General features: G+C 34.9%; 1 protein-coding gene across 1 annotated transcript; it reads right to left on the bottom strand.

Annotated features, from left to right (window-relative positions):
- Positions 1–208: 208 nt before the first annotated feature.
- Positions 209–20,151, bottom strand: LOC128225208 (target of rapamycin complex subunit lst8-like). Its single transcript, XM_052935280.1, has 9 exons — positions 19,939–20,151; positions 14,377–14,428; positions 11,243–11,405; positions 10,674–10,749; positions 8,815–8,889; positions 7,913–7,990; positions 5,084–5,208; positions 3,806–3,948; positions 209–1,096 (listed from the first exon to the last, which is right to left on the bottom strand). The coding sequence occupies exons 1-9, from the start codon at positions 20,059–20,061 to the stop codon at positions 978–980; spliced, it is 954 nt and encodes a 317-aa protein (XP_052791240.1). The 5' UTR covers positions 20,062–20,151; the 3' UTR covers positions 209–977.
- Positions 20,152–21,009: the final 858 nt, after the last annotated feature.

The raw sequence follows: 21,009 nt of genomic DNA, 5'->3' as shown, positions 1-21,009 counted from the left end.
AAGACACTGATGTCTGTACCTTCCATCCTGTTTTACATGTCGTTATTCCTCCTACCAACGTCTATACTTCTATGCCATCTCCATCCCTACTCACCCCTTATTTACCATACGTTGTTAACCATTAGTTACATTGTCCTGACTTCTTTAATATATCAGTATTAACGAAAAAAGCTCTTGAAAGAATTTCCCGAATGATGAACACATATCAGATGCTTGCCTTGCTGTTTATTATTGCTTGTCAAACACCTTTGTGCTAAGAAAACAACATACATAGCTACCTGAATCTGCCCTATACATAAAAATATTAGCCTTTATAAATATTTGTTTTGAATAAATTGATACATAGCCAGAAATTTTCCAGCAAAAAAGCGCCAAAATATCACTAATATATTTTTATCTGTACACAATTCATATGCTTCTTTTTGTTTTGATAATTAAATTCAAATGAGTTAAACATGATAATGCATTAAAATGAAAAAAAAAAAAAAAATTGAAGGCCAAATCAAAATTCCATATACTTGTTTTAAAGACTGTCAATTCGGGGATTTTCGTTGAAAATGGACACAATTGAACAATTTCTAATATTATTATTATTATTGCCAGAGTTGCTACAAATAGGCATTATATTTCTGGCTAATTTGAATATCTAGAATGTTCTATATTTATGTCTAAGTTTCAAGCCTTTGCACATTAAGTGTAAAGACAATGACATCGCCTTTTTTCTGATTAAAAAAGATTAGCTTAAAATCATCTGAAATATCAACAATGAAGGAAGTTAGAAATGTAAGGTAGTAGCTGGTGTAACTGTAAATTGGAGCTGTGATTTCTAAGCCTTCTTTTCTTAAAAACAGCTTTAAAAAAAAAACCCCACTTAATTTTGATTTTTAGTAAAAATTATTTTTAGTACAAATTATCATAATACATAATAAAAACAATGAACACATATAGAAGTCCATACATGAACAACGTATGAAATGTTACTGTATGGACTCATCTCTGAAGGCGAGACACACTACAGCCTTCTGGTGGCCACTGTATTCTTTCTTGACCTCTCCTGTGTCCACGCTCCAGAGCCGTGCCATGTTGTCTGACGATGCTGCAATGCAACAGGAAAAGGCACATCAACATCTCACAACTTAACAAGGGCTCAGCAAATGGATGCCAATAATCTTACATTTGTCTTGGTTAATGAAGGGACATAATTCCACAACAATTTAAGCCAGTGTTGTGTGTATTGGCATTGTTAAATGTTATGCATGCCACAATGGCTACAACATAATAGCTACTTTAATACCTTAATTGTTTCTGCAAAAACAGATGTTCAAGCTAAAGATTATTTGTGGCTATTAAACATAGAATCAAATGAAATCAAGACTAACATGCATACCTTTATCAATTGTGTGTGTATTTTTCAATGTTCACATTAATTTATTTTCAAGAAATGTTGTTCTGGCATCATTTAAAGAATGTCAATTGAAATTTTGCGGGTATAAGCAAAAAACCTAATAAATAACAATATATTAAAAACAACAACAATAATACGACTGCTTTCAAATGACGGTGTTTTGATATAATTTATCAGACAGAAATCTGATCACACTTGTACAATAATAGGTAGTATTTAGGGCAAACAATTTAAAGGAAAATATTCTGAAAGAGGAACCAAATATGCCTTATTTACTATTTAGTGCTTTAATCAAGTCAGCTCAAATGCTAATGTGTCTTCCAGGATTGGCAAAGGACATGGTATTTTTCTTCCAAAAAGGACACAAATGTAGCACATCACTGTAACACTTTCCTAAAATGGCACCTTGGAACATGTGACAAGTCATCTACTACAAGCTTACCTAGGCATCTGTTAGCAATTCTTAGGACTTCTTTAACTTGGTGTGCACACCCGTCCCTCATTTCCCAAATAAACTGGTTTAAAAGGTGTTGTCCCGGCATGTGAGAAAATGACCTTTACATATATAGTTCAACAATAATAATCTACTTATGGTTGTGAAAAGCATTGCAAGTCAAAACCTGTGATGATATATTGTGAGTCCTAACCTGTGATGATACATTGTGAGTCCTAATTTGTGATGATATATTGTGAGTCCTATCCTGTGGTGATAAATTGTGGGTCCTAACCTGTGATGACATATTGTGAGTCCTATCCTGTGATGATAAATTGTGGGTCATCACCTGTGATGATATATTGTGAGTCCTATCTTGTGATGATATATTGTGAGTCCTATCCTGTGATGATATATTGTGAGTCCTATCCTGTGATGATATATTGTGAGTCCTATCCTGTGATGATATATTGTGAGTCCTATCCTGTGATGATATATTGTGAGTCCTAACCTGTGATGATACATTGTGAGTCCTAATCTGTGATGATATATTGTGAGTCCTATCCTGTGGTGATAAATTGTGGGTCCTAACCTGTGATGATATATTGTGAGTCCTATCCTGTGATGATAAATTGTGGGTCATAACCTGTGATGATATATTGTGAGTCCTATCCTGTGATGATATATTGTGAGTCCTATCCTGTGATGATATATTGTGAGTCCTAATCTGTGATGATACATTGTGAGTCCTAATCTGTGATGATATATTGTGAGTCCTTTCTGTGATGATATATTGTGGGTCCTAACCTGTGATAATATATTGTGTCCTAACATGTAATGATATAATGTGAGTCCTAACCTGTGATGTTATATTGCAATTCCAGGGTTCGAATTTAACTTTTTTTGATACTCGCAAATTTTTGCGAGCGCTCAAATTTTCAACTCGCAAAACCAGACACTCACTCGCATTTTTTAAGGCAAACCTTTATGTTTGCTAGGAAAAAGTATATATTTAATTGAAAACAATGGCTTAAGGTATAGTTTAATTGTTTTAATGAATGATCATGTAATTGTAAAATAAACGATATCATCATATATGTAACACTGACAGTACGAACTGCGGAAGTCTGATCAGGCCAGTATTGGTCTGTGCAAAACGTTCCTTTCGTCATGTGTTGAGGGTCAATTTAATGTTCCACTCCCTCTTCCACATAGTAACAGTTTTAACGGACGAATTATTTCATTTTGGCTTCTTTTTTGGAACTGATTGATCATTGCCATCAGCCGTCGGCGATTTTAAAATCAACACGCATAAAAAAACTTATCTTTTAGCTTGTCATCATTATACAGACTGTGTCTCGATACGATTATCGCTAAATACCACCACCAAAAATGGAAACGAAAGACCAGTCTACAAAAATACATAGTAACGAGTACCTGCCACATAGTAACGAGTACCTGTCTGTGCGCATTACGTTAATCTACATCATCAATTTCTGCGTGATTATGGGAAAACAAAAGTAGGCATTTCTAAAATTAGTTTTATATCTATTGTGCAGGAATTGATCATCGATTATGATCATATCTATTTCGAGGATTGCATATTTTCTGCAAATTTTGAACTCGCAAATTTTTGCGAGTGTCTTTAAATTCAACTCGCATATTTCAATTTTGGCTCGCATTTTGCGAGTGTGCGAGTGCTAAATTCGAACCCTGCAATTCCTAACCTGTGATGATATATCATGAGTCCTAACCTGTGATGATATATGGTGAGTCCTAACCTTTGATGATATATTTCAAGTCCTAACCTATGATATATTGTGAGTCCTAACCTTTGATTATATATTGTGAGTCCTAACCTGAAATGATACATTGTGAGTCCTAACCTCTGATGATATATGGTGAGTCCTAACCTTTGATGTTATATTGTGTGTCCTAACCTTTGATGATATTTTGCAAGTTCTTACCTGTGATGATATATTGTGAGTCCCCACTGAAGGCACAATCCCACACCCATCTCTGAGAGCTGTCCTTGAGCTCTGTATGCAAAGTCAGGTCTGCTGTCTTCCAAATCTTGGTACAGTTGTCAGCTAAAGTGGTGGCAAGGAGCCTGAAACAATACATACTTTGCAAAGCTGATAACCAAGGACCCTGAAACAATACATACTTTGCAAAGCTGATAACCAAGTTATCACCTTAACTTATTCTATTCTACATTTAATTGCAAAAAAACAAGAGCACCGCCCCGTGGGTGCCAATTGTCCCCTTCCAGATTAAAGCCTTGTGAAAGGGATGAGTGTGTCTCAAGACAATCTCTATGAAAACTTACAAATCCTACCAATAAAACAAATTTGTTTAAGTAACCCCAGCCAATAAGATAATGAACTAATGGCATTTACAGTAAACTTTATCCATCAAAATGCAACAGTTTTAGTCGTAAAACCTACCAGATCGCCCATGTCTACTTTTGACGTATTGCTCTCTATCCACATACTGAGTTTCATGAACTTAGCTTTGATACTTTCTGAGTTATCACAGGACCAAATTGGCTATATTTTTAATATGTCAAGGGCCATAACTCTGCATAACTTTGTCTGACAAAATAAATAAACTAATGTGCATAATCTCCATGTTGCCTTCTTTCCACATACTAAGTTTCATTAACCTAGCTTTAATACTGAGTTATCCGGGACTGAGATTTTTGTGGACGGGCGGATGGATAGATGGATGGAGGGTAAATCTTAAGTCCCCTCCAGTGAAACCAGTAGGGGACTAATAATCACAATGATATCACTGCCTAGAATATGTCATGAACAATACCCGTGTTCTTATAATTAATATCTAGAAATGATTTGTACACTAGTTTTGTTTTCATACAATGCTTAATAAATGTAGCAGTCTTTAGTTAAAGATATCAGTTTTGACAGCAGATATAAATTGACACATGAGTTGCACCCCTTATCAGAAATGACAACTTCCAAGTATGAAAAAACAATGTTTAATTAAGACTATTTTGTGATAGAAATGGTACAAAAACGCTTTCAGTAGAGGCTCAAGCTGTATTATCTTTTCTAGAATCGATATATTTGTTGTATCAAATGATCCTAAAACACCTGAAAATAAATACCAATAGCGTGCACAAACACAATTTCACCTTTGTTAGGTTACTTGTGTATCATTTATGCATAAAAATATTTGCATCCTCTCAAATGAGAAAATTTGGACAACTAAAAAATTCTACTCACGTTGAATCTGGGCTAAAGAGGCATTTGAGAGCGTATCTGGGGCTCACGGTAAAGTCATCCTTCTCATGCAACATTGTGGGGTCATCATTCCTGCCACCTGTGAGGGTCCAAATATAGCACTGACCCTGAAATATACAAGCATTTAAATACATTTTGAGTTCAGAAGAAAAACTTTCATGGTTTTGTATATACATGTAGCACCAACCCTACTTTCATTCATACTCTTGGGCTCTTAAAAGTATCTACACTTTATAATTGGAGGTTTCTGATTTTGATAATGTTAACGTCTACAAAACACAATCCTTTCCAATAGATTACCTTTATCCAATATGTACATTTAATATATGATCAAATAAGAACTATCTAATTTTAAGTATAATGATCAATTTAGTGCCATCTTGCTTTAATATATGATTAAATAAGTACGGTCTATCTTTAAGTATATGTTCAAATAAGTGCTATCTTACTTTAATAGATGATCAAATAAGTACGGTCTAACTTTGGGAATATGATCAAGTAAGAACTGTCTACTTTTTAGCAAATGATCAAATAAATACTATGTAACTTTGAACATATGATCAAATAAATTTAAACTTCCAGAATTCATTTGAAATCTAGTTGAACAAGTCTTTAATTCTAAAGCAAGACTTAGTTATCATCAGAGTATACTTTGAGTTAATGCTGCAATCTTTGTACATCCCCAGATCACAATCAAGGAAAGAAGATTTTCATGAATGCTTAATAAAGGTAGCTTTTCTTAATGATAGCTTAAGCTAAGATTGTTCATACTACCCAACACTAAATTCATACCATTAAGGATTCTCATGAACATTTTTTCTCTAAATTTGAATTAAAGCTGTTAATGATGGTGATATGAACCCTCATCGACTTTTCTAAAAGGGAATACATCATGATCTTACTAGATGAAGCTGTCCAAAGCCATCCTTTCTTGTAAAGACTTTACTCAGAACACATAATTTGCAAGGTTTTCCAACCTATCATTATGCCAGCTTCTGAACATAAAATCTTGTTCCTTCTATATTCAATAGTGATTTTATCACTCAGTAAATTACATGATTAATTATACCTTGGAATATTCTGTTTGTGTTACACGCAACTAATTGAAACAGTGACCTGGGCCAGGTATCAATATATATTGATTTTAACCTTATCCTTAGACATGCCTCAGTGATTTTATTCAGCCTACTGGTCTGCTAAATATACCAGCCCAATCGAAACACTGAGTTTCTAATCTTAAATTTAAGTTCAATCTAAGTTGTTTATTGAATACGGACCCTGGAGATTGATGATAACTTTTGTTTGGAGCCTAGTATTTGAAGAAGGAATAAATATTGCATCTTTCATAGACAAAAAGGGATCTATTTATAGATCATACTTTGTTTGTAATTTATGCAATGTGAATGAGCCCTTGAGAGAGAAATAATTTTGATCTCTAAATTGGGTGTTGATGTCTACATGTAACAGTAACATTGTAACCTCAACCACAGAAGTATGCAACTACACATTTCCTAGATGTTCTTCACATGTACATGCACCAAACATAGGCACAATCATGAAAAAACTGATGATTTCCATCTTGTTTAGTTTTAATATGAATGACATACAAACAAATATTTGCAGAATAATCAATCCTGTTTTTCTCGTCCGGATCGTAAAATCCGACCCTCGCACAGGCTGCTTTGCCAGTAACTCGGCAAATCTCGTTACCGGCTTACACGCATGCCTTCGGATCAGATTTTTTATCAGTACCGGAAACACATGATTGATACTTATAATCCAACAGATCAAAAAAACTGCCAGGATGATTTCAACCTCACTACATTTACTCTAACCCTGTTGGTGGCAGTGTACATCATTGATTCTAACATGACTTTGTAAATTTGCACTTTAAACGTGAGTGTGTATTGTTGGACAAAAAAATACAGGACAGCATAGTAGAAAGTCATCTTCTTTGTTTGTGACCTACACTGTGTTGATAACACCTTACATGATCTTTTATGCAATTATTGGAAAATTGATAACTACACAAGACAGTGATGTCAAACAAAAATATGACCAATGAGTCTGTCACTGACTTTTGACCTGTAGACATGAGTCTAACCCTTTACACACCATCATATCATTGTGAATATTTGTGTATAATTCCCTAATGCATAGCCTAGTTACAGCCGCAACAAGTCAAAATAGAAAGACCCCTGACTGTCATTGTGACCTTGACCTACTGCCATGAGGCTTGCACACGATACACTGTCTTCTCATGGTAAATATTTGAGCCAAATCATTTTAAAATCCCCCAATGTTTGAACCAGTTTAAGCCAAGACAAGCCAAAATACAATGAATTCCGACAAATGGCCCTTGAGTGTGACCTTGACCTACAGAAATTGGTCTAACTCTTACACATGACACACTGTCTTATCACAGGGAATACTTGTGACAATTTCTTTTAAAATCCCCCAATGCATGAACAAGTTACTGCTCTGACAAGCAAAGATGGGACGGACAAATGTACACAAGGGCATACGATGAACCAAAACTGTGATAACTATGTCTTCTCACTAAAAACTGGACTTCACAATAAAAACAGAATGAAAATAGGCTTTACTTTCTCCAGCTTTACTGTATATAGAGCATGGTTTGTGGTTCAGATGCGTAACAAATCAATACAGGCCTTTATGGGTACATAAACAGGGCTGCTAAAGTACAAACCATGCTCTATTCATAGTTATGGTAGAATCATTTTTTTTCCTGAATCTTAATATCAAAGTAAATAAGTAACCTGAAACCAGTTGATAGAGCTGATAAGATACCTTATTATTTACTGCTGACATCATTGTTCCCATAGGGTCAATGCTGATAGACTGTATAGAGGCATCAGGGTCAGGTATCTGAAAATACACAGCGGCAACAACCATTACATGTTAAGGTATTCAGACCACTATAAATAAGCTGATTAACTTACATGTATGATAACCACAAATAATTGATATTAAATTCTGATACCTGGTGACCCCTTATAATACAAGTATCACTTTAAAGGTTATTACTTGATATTTACTTAAATGTAAATTAAATGACTGAAATTACTTGTATTTTGTTCAATATTTAACCTGCAATGTGATGTAAGATAGCCTATTTTGCTATCTTTTAAGGCTAAAACAACTTTTCAACTTAAATCATAATATACTTTTTCTCTACACACATGACCTTTTCAAATGACACCAAAGTAATATTGGGTCATCAAGCATAACAGAATCACATATTCGAGTATCAGTCACCTTAATTAAACCCGGAGCAAACTCATTATCTTACTTTGTGGTTTAAATTGCTTTTATGGAGCTTGCTAGAAGTATCATATTATTCTAGTTGGCACTTTATATTAGTTGCAAGAAAAAAATTACAAACATGCACTTGGGAATACATTTCCAATTAGCATTCAATTAAAAAAAAATGAAATTAATATTCTAAATCTAATCAAACGAACATTGTAATCAAAGAAATTTATGATGATAAACTTTGATAACAAGAATGTTCAGATTAGTAATAAAGCCTCTAGTCCCTGCAAACATGCAATATATTTCCAAGTGTTGACATGTCACTAATGAAAGACAAGACCGTTGTCATGACTGCAGCCTTATGAAAGTCAATACAGTTTAGTTTGCCGTACTAAAGGACGGCTTAACAGTAACATATATAACAAATTTATGCTCACTAAATGCTCATTTTTATCTGTCTTCAGGTCCCATATATGTATTGTTCCACTTTGGTCTCCTATAAACAGTTCACCCTGAAATAATAACAGTCTCATAGTTTATTGGTGATTTGTATAGTTTGCCTTTAGTTTGCCTTTGGTCATTTATTATGGCCAAAAATATTTATATATATATGCCTTATTAATGGTGAAACATTATTATGCCCATAAACATATATACAGTAAAATCCCTATATACGACCACCCTGTTTTCACGACCAACCCGCTTATGAGACCAATTTTGTCAGAACAAATCTCTTCCTCTTAATGGTCATTTAAACCCCCCAAAAATGGGCACCACATCATTCAGTAAAACGACCACTTAATCCAGTCCCTTTTAATTATTCACATGTTAAATTGATCCGTTATGCAGATCACAGGCAATTTGTTGATAGGTACTATACATGTTTGTGTTCACACCTCATTCATATGCAATACAAAGAAGTTCACAACATGTGTCTCCGTAATCACCACTTAGCGACAACAAGTAGTTGCTTTACGATAGAGGTCAAGATTAGAGTGAAAAGCACAGTAGTGTTTGATAATTGATAGGTTTTTGATTTAATGCTTTTGATTGGATTTTCAGGGCAACTTACTGTGAAAATATAATTTCAGGACATTGAAACAGAGTTGTTATAATACATGATACTCTTTGAACAGTTTGTGATGTAAATTAATAATTGACTTTTTATTTATTTTTTCTACTTAAATAGTATTCACTATAGCCCCATATTATCCATACCAAGTTAAACATGTACATGTACATAGTAGAACTCTGAAAGAATTCCACCACTTGACCATTTACAAACCTAATCTGAGTACTGGTACAACCTCAATAATGAGACAAATCATTAAACGTAAAATTTTAAAATATCAATATATTTAATAAAAACAGTACCTTATTGCTACTAAAGAAGATAAATGCAATAATATAGTTACAAATAGAAACAGGTGAGTTTCTAGCTTTTCCTGTCTAAATTGCATAGCATTACAATTATGTATTAATTAAGCTAACGTTGGTAAAAATTATGTCCCTCTTAGCTTACACAAAAAATCTTAAATTTGCCCATTTATTCTTAATACAATATCTATTTCCAAGATCTGAATAAGCCTTATATCAAAGTAGAAAATGATATTCCACCTCAACAGTATTTTATTACATATATCAGAGTCGTAATAAAGCATATGGGAGGTTTCGGGAAAATAATGATGATAAATGTTCACGTCTCAATGTGTAACTCTTTTAAACACGATTTAATGCATGCGAAAGTAAATATTTGTTTTAATTAAAACTAACTAATGAAGAATCATCACATCAATAATTCCTCTCAAGGAGCGATAATGACTTTGTACCACGTAGGTCAATGAATAAGATAACAAAAACAACATATATTTTGAGATCATAGAAAAAAATAACTTTGTAATATAACATGAAATGGCTTGATAAAATCATAATTTGACAGAATTATTTTTAATTGTATTTGTATCTCTTTGGAGATGGTTCATTTTCCAATTGAAAGCAAACAATTATCACTAATTATGATAATGTACAGGTAGTGTTTCCATCCGTGATATCCATTTATTGTTTTAATACATGCATTAAATCTTGACAAGAATGTTAAACAAGGAATGGTATGATCCGATAGATAATTTCTATTTACTATTCTTGGTTTTCTGCAACATATCCGTATGAAAAAATAATATTGCCACCTGTATATACATGTACATCAATATACTGAAATCAACACCAAGACAATATTATGAATAATACCTTCACCTGTTTACTTCAAAAACCATTCAAGCTTAAAAAGCCTTCAAACCTGGTTTGGATGGAGGCATATACAGTTTACTGGCGCATTCACTTGAAATATTCTTTGGCACTGTAAGTTTCTAGATCTGAAATGACATATATACAAGTGATTACATTAATTGTAATGATTGGGATTAGCATGTTAGCAATACATAGTGTTAATACTGACATGTGTGGCATTGCACCTTATCTGCTTTAATACCAAACTTCTAGTATAAACTTTCAGTTTTCATTATTTTGTTTCCTGAAAAATATTTTATTTAAACACATAAACAGTATCTATTCAGTATAATACCAATGTCTTAGAATGCTGTATCTTTAAGCAATTCAAAAGTATATTCTAGAAATGAATCCATCTGCCACTAATCTTCAATGTTTGTTGTCAGCGAAAAAAATTCAAGAAAATCAATTGATATATATCTGCCTGTCTGGGTCTTATGCTTTATAAATTAGATCCTTAGTTGTCTAGGTTATATTTGATGCTTCTCATGACCAGTACTCTAGAAGAGATCAGTACTGTCAGCTAATGTTTGATTTGGTATTTTACTGTACAGACTATGGAAGACAACTCTTCCTAACCTGAGGTCCCAAATCCTGGCAGAGTTATCCTCTCCACCTGTGTACATCCACTTCCCCTCCTCATGGAAACCAACGGCCGTCACATTCTTACTTATTCCATCATAGTTTATCACAGGTTTGGGGTTGTTGGAGTTCAGATCATACATGCGGATGTGTTGGTACCCTGCCAAAGAAATAACACTGCCAACGAGATTGACTCATTTTGCTCTCAAAAAAAATGTAAAAGGGTCAAACTTATCCATGTAGACATAAAGTGAAAAGTGGCCCACCCCTGGCAACTATGTTGTTTTATGAATCAACATGATGTGAAGGAATTAGGCCGAGGATCACCTCAGGCCGAGGGTCACCTCAAAAACATTTCTGTGAAAGTATTTTGAAATTGGGTAAATGGTTTCTGAAGAGATAATTTTCAAAGTTTTCCATATAGACTAGGGCTGCCACGATACGCCAAGACCGTATTGCGGTATATCGCGATACAAGAGCAGCGTATCGCGATACGTACCACGATATTTTTGTGTATTAATAATATTGTTTCGAATTGGAACATTTTTATTCAAAACAGCAAACTGCTTAAACAATTCATAGATATGATGATATCATATGTTGACTAGAACATATCTAACTAAAAACAAATGAACCAAACACAACAATAAAACCATCACAGAGTTCAAAACTTCTATATCATTTCAGTCTTTAACTTTGGACTAGAAATTTGAAACAATTGACACTAAGACCACACATAGTAATTAGACTGTCTCAAGTTCTTCATTACTTAGTCACATTTCTGACAGTTTTTCTTACAAAAGAGTAACATGTCTACAAGATCTGAAGCTAGGCAAGATCTTTGGGCGGTAACTATATCTCCCGCTGTGCTGAAGACGCGTTCGGATGGTACTGACGTCGCTGGGATGCAAAGCCGAGCTTTAACTAGATTGGCAAGTAAAGTAGAAGCAATGCTCCTTCCACCAAACAAGAGGATCCATTTCAATTTTTATTGGTTGGACAATTTTGTACTTGGAAACCTCCTCATCCACCCTCTCATAACTATATTCGGCTTATTGTTTATCATTACATAACTATAATGAAACAAAATTATTAACTGTTACGTTTAATAACAATACTATAAACTGTAAGAAAACACAAAATTGATCGGTAACAAATTGATCGGTACGGTGAACGGCGATCCAGAGACCCGGGTTTTAGGGATATTGCAAGCACCTACATGACTGGAACAGGAAGTAATCGATTATTGAAGTTTTCCATATAGACATATTGTGGAAAGTAGCCCAGTCCCTGGCTGCCATGTGTTTTTTAAGAATCAACATGGGGTGAAGGAATTTGATACAGGGTCATGTAAGGAACATTTCTATGATTTTTGTTTGGAAATCATGCCAGCAGTATCTTAGAAGACGATTTTTAAAGCTTTTTTCCTTTTGGTTGGCATGGCAACCTGAGTTCTGCTTGAAACCATTTTTATTGAAGGCATCTTGAAAAGGGCCAACTGAGGAACATTCCTGTGAAGTTTGGTTGAAATTGTCCCAGCGGTGTAGGATAAGAAGTTGTATGGAAAGGGAAATGTTGGCGATGCACTGAGGAAGACGGACCATTACTGTATCACAATAGCTCACACAGAGCAATCTGTGCTCACAGAGCAATCTGTGCTCACAGAGCATTGTACCCAGGTGAGCTTAAAACATGACATCATCAAATATTTTACTGATAATAAAATGCTTCTGATCAGCATTTTATGTCAAACACTTTTTATATTAGTCTCTTTAATTAAAATCAAACCATAACTTAATTAATTTATCTCTGAATATGTTAAGAAACTTACAACATACTAAACATAAACAAGAGCTGTCACAGAGACAGCGCGCTCGACTATTCCGCCGCTTTTCAATGTAAGGATTGAATTTAGGCGAAACATGCATGGATCACTGTTAGATTAGATTTCAATGCAATACATGGTGTGCTGAGATATTAACATAAATGTGGTTCCATGCAAAATTTTAACGAGAATTTCTAAGTCTAATTATAAAGCGCCATTATTTGCAAAATACAGTTATCTAACTTGGTTATTCAATCAAGTTGGGTGGTTGAATACCATTGTATAAGGTCTCAATGCAATACATCAAATAATTGCTGAGATATTATCCTATGTGTGCTAACATGCAAGACCTTAACCAGAATTTCTAAGTCGCATAATAAAGGGGCAAAAATTATATATTATGAAAGATAGAGTTATCTTACTTGATTAAATAAGAAGGTTAAATAGATGGGAGCCTGTGTGTAAAGTTTCAATGCAATACATGATGTATTTGCTGAGGTATTGACTTAAAAGTGGTTACATGCAAAACCAAAATTTCTATGTCGAATAAAAAGGGGCCATTATTTTAATTTAATGCAAACTGGAGTTATCTTACTTGGTTATTTAAGTAGATTGGATGGTTGATAACCATTGTATAAAGTGTCAATGCAATCCATCCAGTAATTACTGAGATATTAACCTACGTGTGCTTACATGCAAAACCTTAACCAGAATGTCTAAGTCAAATAATAAAGGCCCATAATTTGCATTATATTCAAAAAAGGGTTATCTGGGAATACATATCTAATGTTTCAATGCAATACATGATATATTTGCTGAGATATTGACTTAACTGTGGTAACATGCAAAACTTAACCAGAATTTCTAAGCCGAATAATAAAGGGCAATTATTTTGCATTGAATGCAAACTAGAGTTATCTAACTTGGTTAATTAAGTAGGTTGGATGGTTGAGTACCATTGTATCAAGTAGCAATGCAATACCTCAAGTCGTTGCTGAGATATTAACCTATGTGTGCTTACACGCAAAACCTTAACCAGAATTTCTAAGTTGATTAATAAAGGCCTATTATTTGCATTATATTTAAATAATTGTTATCTAACTTCATTAATTTAGTATGTTAGATAGTTGGGAATACATATCCAAAGTTTCAATGCAATAACTGAGGTATTTACTGAGATAATGACTTAAAGGTGCTTACATGCAAAACCTTAACCAAGGTGTGACGCCAACGCCGACGCCAGGGTGAGTAGTATAGCTCTCCATATTTTTCGAATAGTCGAGCTAAAAACATGAAAAATACCAACCTGCTGCAGCAATCAGCAGTTTATCTGGTGTGATCTCTAATGCATTTACTTGCTGAAATTATAGAAATATAGCAGCAGGATTAACAAAAGCACTACTATCAACCTCTTGGCAACTGTAACAATTACCAGATCAAAAGTTAAAGAAATGAAGAAAGAAAGACAACAGTACAATAAACTAAACATCAGATTGCATGTTTCATATTTACGATAAAAAAATTAAGTTTATGACAAACAACTCCTTTTTCTTAAAACATTAGTAATACGTTTAGCCATTAACACAAATTACAAACCGAAGCGTTAATATGAAAACTGTGACCTGGCATTTTTCACTAGTCTTATGTCACTGGTTTCCAGACATTTATGCAAAAATTGGCTCATTCCAAGACAAAAAATAACAAGTGGGCCATAATGGCCCTAAAATGTTCACCTAAGCAAAGGGCCACAACTCTGTGTTAAAGCATTAATAAAATGGTTGCAATTTATACATATCTTTACTGATGACGATGCCTTGTTTTATATTTGTAAAGGGTCATGCAATGAAGCTACCTGTAAAGTTTCATTGAATTTAGCCTGTTAGTTTCAGAGATTTTTTTTAAATTTTCTTGTTGTTGAACGATCTCAATGCCTTATTTCTGTAGAGGGTCATGCAATTAAGCTTCCTGTCAAGTTTCAGTGAATTTGGCCTGGTAGTTTCAGAGGAGATGTTTTTTTAAAGCAAAATAGGAAGTTGGCCAGATTGTTGTTGTTGTTGATCAATTGCGACCCATTGTTGTATTTTTGTAGAAGGTAACCCATGGAAGCTTCCCGTAGTTTCATTGAATTTGGAGTGGTAGTTTTACAGATGTTTTTTTAAAGCAAAAAAGGAAGTTGGCAATTTTGTTGTTGTTGCTGTTGATCAATGGTGACCCCTTGTTGTATTTTTGTAGAGGGTCACCCAAGGAAGCTTCCTGTAAAGTTTCATTGAATTTGGAGTGGTAGTTTAAGAGGACATGTTTTTATAAAGCAAAACAGGAAGTCAGCCAATTTGTTGTTGTTGCTGTTGTTGCTGTTGTTGTTGATCAATCGTGACCCCTTGTTGCATTTTCGTAGAGGGACACCCAAGGAAGCTTCCTGTGAAATTTCATTGAATTTGGCCATGCAGTTTCAGAGGAGATGTTTTTCAAGCAATATTGACAGACGACGGACAAAGACCGAGCTCTGGTGAGCTAAAAAACAGTTGTTAAAACGTTCAATTAGTAAGAGTGCATCTTTAAAATTGGTTACAAAGTAAACAAACAACAGTTTAAACAAGATACAATGTAGACTTTTTGCATTAAATCTACACAACAGTTCTATGTCATATATACTATATTTACTGTTAAAGACGTGACCCTGTAATTGGGCTCATAATGACCCAAAGCTACTTCAGAGTTCTAGGAACATAAGGCAACTACATTGATCCATGCCTTGTGGTGCTGGACAAGGGTTTGTAGGAGAAGTCACAAGGAAATTGCTCAAAAGGTGCGAACTATAATTTGAATGAACATGACCACTAGCCTATGTCACATACTAAAACTAAAAAAAAATTAAATTAATTTCTAAGCCATCTTATTTTGAACAAAAGCCTTTACAGAATTTTTAAGTCTTTATAATTTGAAAAAAATACTAATGGGCACCTATTTTACCTACATGTCATGCTTTGAAGAACATGATGCATTAACAATACTGACCACTAACAAATGCTACCATATATAAAAGCTCCAGACCTCTGAGCTGTGAACAAGTTTTATTGTGAGTTACCATTTACGGGTACCTATCAATATTTCAAATTTGATCAGTGTACATTGTTGCGTTGGGTTATGGTGCGTTGAAGTACAATTCGAAAACAGTTTAACTTTTAATCAACTACATATTTTAGGTTCCAGACAACATACATCCATAATCATGCAGACAACAGTTTTACATCAAGTCTATAGTGCCATGAATTATATCCCTTGCTAGATACTACAACTCCTCCCTTCTTTAGACTAATACAAACTTGTATTACAACTCATGAAGTTCTAATAATCCTTAAAATCAAATGTTTACTTTAACAATTGACGATGATTATAATTCTTTAACAATCATTAAAGATCTCACTAATGCAATAATAAACTCTTATAGCAAATGTCTGCATAATGTATCTTAAACATCTTTAACCCTTTACTTCATAGATACGCAATTTTACTTATCTATCCATAGCTTCATAGATACGGATCTTAACGTTTTATCCATAGCTTCATACATGATATCGTTCGCACGCCCATACAATAGCTAGAGCTTCTTTCTCTGTCGTCGAGTATCGCTTTTCACTGTCACTAAGTGTACGGCTAGCGTAACTGATAACTCTCTCTTTTCCGTGTTGTTCTTGTACTAACACTGCTCCGAGACCTCCGAGACCAACATTACTAGCATCTGTCACTAATTTAATCTTACATCCTGGCTTAAAGTATGCCAATGTTTCTGTGTTTGCCATTCTTCTCTTAATCTCATTAAATGACTTCTTCTCTTCACTTTTCCACTGAAACTGTGCATTCTTCTTTGTGAGTTTTCTCAATGGTTCAGTTACTGTAGCAAGATCAGGTATGTATCGCGCACTAAAGTTCACCAATCCAAGGAAACTTCTGACTTCTGAAGCGTTCTTAGGTTCTGATGCATTGATAAGGTCTTTAACATGCTCTTCTGTAGGCCCTATGCCTTTATCAGACACAACATGTCCCATGAAAGTTATCTTATTCATGTTGAACTGTGACTTTTCAAGGTTCACCGTGAGACCTTTAGCTTTTAGTGTTTCCATACAGGTTTTGAGATTTGCATCGTGATCTTTCTGACTTTGACCATGTACTATAATGTCATCTGCAATGTTTGCAACTCCGTCACATGACTGTAACACCTGAGTTATTATGTGCTGGAACATTTCCGGTGCTGCGTTTACTCCAAAACTTAACCTCTTGTAGCGGTATAAGCCCTTATGCGTGACAAAAGTAGTTATGAAACGTGATTCTTCGGCCAATGGAATTTGGTAGAATGCCATATTTAGGTCAATCTTACTAAAATAACAGCTATTATTCATCTGTACCAATACTTCATCTACGGTTGGAATCGGATGTCTCTCTCTGGTTATAGCTTTGTTGGCTTGTCTCATGTCAACGCAAATTCGTATGTCCCCTGATGTCTTTGGCACCACCACCACCGGACTCACCCACGGTGTCGGACCCTCGGCCTTTTCTATAATATCTTCTTCTTCAAGTTCTTCAAGCTTTTCAGCCACCTTCTCTCTTAGTGATATAGGCACAGAATAAGCTTTCTGAGCAACAGGCTCTACATCTTCATTAATGTGAAGCTTCAACTCAAAATCCTTGAGCTTGCCGATACCCTGAAAACAGTCACCATACTCAGTCCTTATGTCTTCAACATTATACACTGTCCCTATTTTCAGAATGCCTAACTTCTCGGCAGTTTCCCTACTGAGCAGAGCTGGAGCTTTCCCCTTTATAACATAGAAAGTCACATTGGTTAAATTGCTAGAATTGTCGTTTAGCGACACATCAGCTTCGAATTCTCCCAACAAATTTAAGGGTGTGTTGCTCCCATATGCATACAATTTCTTCTTAGTTCTTTTGTTAGAGTGACACAAGATTTTCTGTTCTTTTAAATGTTCCCATGCGTCTTCGTCAATAATATTGGCAGAACTCCCACTGTCAACGATAATGTTAATTGGAATCTGTCCGATCTTGATCTTGTATCTTGTGAGCTTACTATCTGGAATCGTAAATGCATACTGTCTCTCTGAATCATCGTCTTCAACATTTCTCACATACCCTTCCTTCTTAAACTTGTGTTTTGCCTTAGACTTACAACATTTCTGAAAATGACCTATGTTGTGACATTTGTGACATTTTCGCGACTTTGCCGGACAGGCTGGATCTTTACCAAAGTATCCAATAGATCCGCATCTATAACATGATGGACCGTTTAGACGTTTGCTCGCAAATGGCGCTACTCCATTAGCTTTTGAACCCTTGTGTTTACTTGTCTCGGCATAGACCCTATTTACTGAACTGTCAATATTTTCAATATTTTTACTCCGGATATCACTGAGTTCCATGGTACTTGCCAATAACCTTACTTGATCGAGTGTTAATTCATCCCCCTTTTCAAGTAATTTTGCCCTAAGCCTGTGCTAATTGCATTTCTCAATTACTACAATGTACAGCTTTGCTCCTTAGTCTAGTTATATACTGATCAACCGTTTCTGTACTTTCCTGACTAGTGTTCCTAAATTCATAACGTTCATACGCAATGTTTTTCTTTGGGGTAAAATGTTTCCGCAAAGTTTTCACACATTTGTCATACTCATCGTCCCCATCTACCTCGGTTAGAGTAAAATAAATGTCCTGAACAGCTAGTCCTGCACTATGCAACAATAAGGCTCTTTTCTGCTTTGCATCAGTTATCCCTTTCCCCGTTGCAAATAAATCAAAAGCACGCTCCCATCTAACCCAAGCTTGACCTAAGTGGGTGGGGTTTACATTTGGATCAAATTTGTCCACTCCTAGAACATCAACCGTCGCCATTTTCCTGTTCTGTATTTAAACATAGATTTGGCCGTATTTAAACATTGGTTCTGCTCCTCGTCGCCAGTTGTTGCGTTGGGTTATGGTGCGTTGAAGTACAATTCGAAAACAGTTTAACTTTTAATCAACTACATATTTTAGGTTCCAGACAACATACATCCATAATCATGCAGACAACAGTTTTACATCAAGTCTATAGTGCCATGAATTATATCCCTTGCTAGATACTACATACATTCTGAGCATTATTTCAGTTTGTGTGAAAATGGGTACAGGGTTTCAAGAGAAGAATTCACTTAAATTAAAGGTTATCAAATGAAGACCGATGTTAAAAAGGACAATTACAAAATATAGAAGGAAAGGCAAACCTCCATATTAATGACAATAAAACATTGCCAACAGAAACTATTTGACATGATCATCTTGAAGCAACAAATCAAACTCAACCCAAGATTAGGCTCGTAAAAATTGCTAGATGCATCATCAGGCTTTAAGAGCTAAAGTAAACCTTGGAGGAAAAGTGTGCCCGGTGTGGGGTTGGAACCCATGATCCCCGGAACACTAGCACGGAGCTCTAACAAATAGAGCTAACCGGGCATCTGGTTCTTGCCCACACACATTACACTCCTCCCCTAATTAGCCTGTTAGGCCTTTGGAGGCACTCCTGCTGTTTACCACTGCAACCAGTAAAGTAAACTTTGGAGGAAAAGTGCGCCTGGTGTGGGGGTCAAACCCACGCCCGCCGGAACACTAACATGGAGCTCTAACCAAAAGTGCTAACCGGGCGGCTGGTTCTAGCCCACACACACTACAGATCCATCCATTAATTGATAATGGTATTCATTACTTAATTATGAATCTCAAGAAGTTAAGTATGCTGTATTCTACTGACTCTTTTTCCACAATTCTACATTGTAAAACAAAATGAAGCAGACCACTTGTCGTTGAACACTGATTGTTTACTTACTGAATCCGGGTGTTGCACAGTCCTGTAACAAATCCCACTGTGCGCCTGCCAAAAACGAATTGCATGATCATAACCAGCAGTGGCAAGTATTACAGGGTCACCTGAAGCATCACTTACACTCATTGCACAAGCTATCAATGTTAATGAGCTTGCGAAATGAACAATTATTTTTGTTGCTTTTTTGGTTTGGTTTTTTGAAGTCGCGAAATTGAATGACTTTTATACACAACTTCCTATAGGTTACAGCAAACTAAATGTGTGCAGAAGCAGGTTACATCAATTCAATGTACTATACAAAAGCTGGGACCAATAATACAGTAATCTTACTCCCAGACAAAAGCAAGCATCGGACATTCAACTGCTGAGAAATCAAAATATTTAGACCTGGGTTCAAAAGGACCTCGGTCACAATCTATGTAACTTTGCCTTTTTAGCGCATACAAAATATTTTAAAAAGCAGTCGGTCTAAAATAGGTTCCACGTTAGTAAAGACCTCAGTTTACTTTTATCTATGTTCACGCTACATTACTGTATACATAACAATATTTAGTGCGTTTTTACATAAACCTACTGAAATGTATAAACTATAGTTTATAGGTCCGTGGTTTTAAATGTTCTTGTCATTGATAAACGACCTTATTTTTTATCACATGTACGCAAAATAGCATCACACTATTGCGTATGCATGTTTCTTAAAAAGGCCGACTTCAAATGAAATACGTTTTTGAATATTTCTTAGCCATACTTCAGCTTATGAAATAAATCATGCATACATTGAAATATTTATACTCTTAATTGACCATAAGTCCTAAAACTAAACATTCTACAATGTATAGTTCACAGTGGTATTTTTATTTAGCTGAAAGAGCTTGTATAGATTTTCACAGTTTTAATTACAGCATTACTATATCTTTTGCATTAACATTTTTGCCAAAAAATGTGCCCATTTATATCATAATCCTTACGCCTTTTCTTGATAAGCAGGCGGGAATGATGGTAAATTTAATAATAAAAAAATCATGATATCTAACATCTAATGAAACAGAAATTTGAAGTAATTATTAACCGATA

This window comes from Mya arenaria, chromosome 2 (genome assembly GCF_026914265.1).
Source record: "Mya arenaria isolate MELC-2E11 chromosome 2, ASM2691426v1".
Taxonomy (NCBI): Eukaryota; Metazoa; Mollusca; class Bivalvia; order Myida; family Myidae; genus Mya; species Mya arenaria.
Note: the sequence above shows the minus strand (reverse complement) of the source record. Positions and strands in the feature narration are given on the sequence as shown.

Coding starts and splice junctions, on each gene's coding strand:
- LOC128225208 (XM_052935280.1), bottom strand. CDS start 20,061: ATGAGTGTAAGTGATGCTTCAGGTGACCCTGTAATACTTGCCACTGCT. Junction 7,991..8,814: donor CAGATAAAAATGAGCATTTA/GTGAGCATAAAT, acceptor GTGTATTTTCAG/ATACCTGACCCTGATGCCTC. Junction 1,097..3,805: donor CTCACAATATATCATCACAG/GTAAGAACTTGC, acceptor GTTGCATTGCAG/CATCGTCAGACAACATGGCA.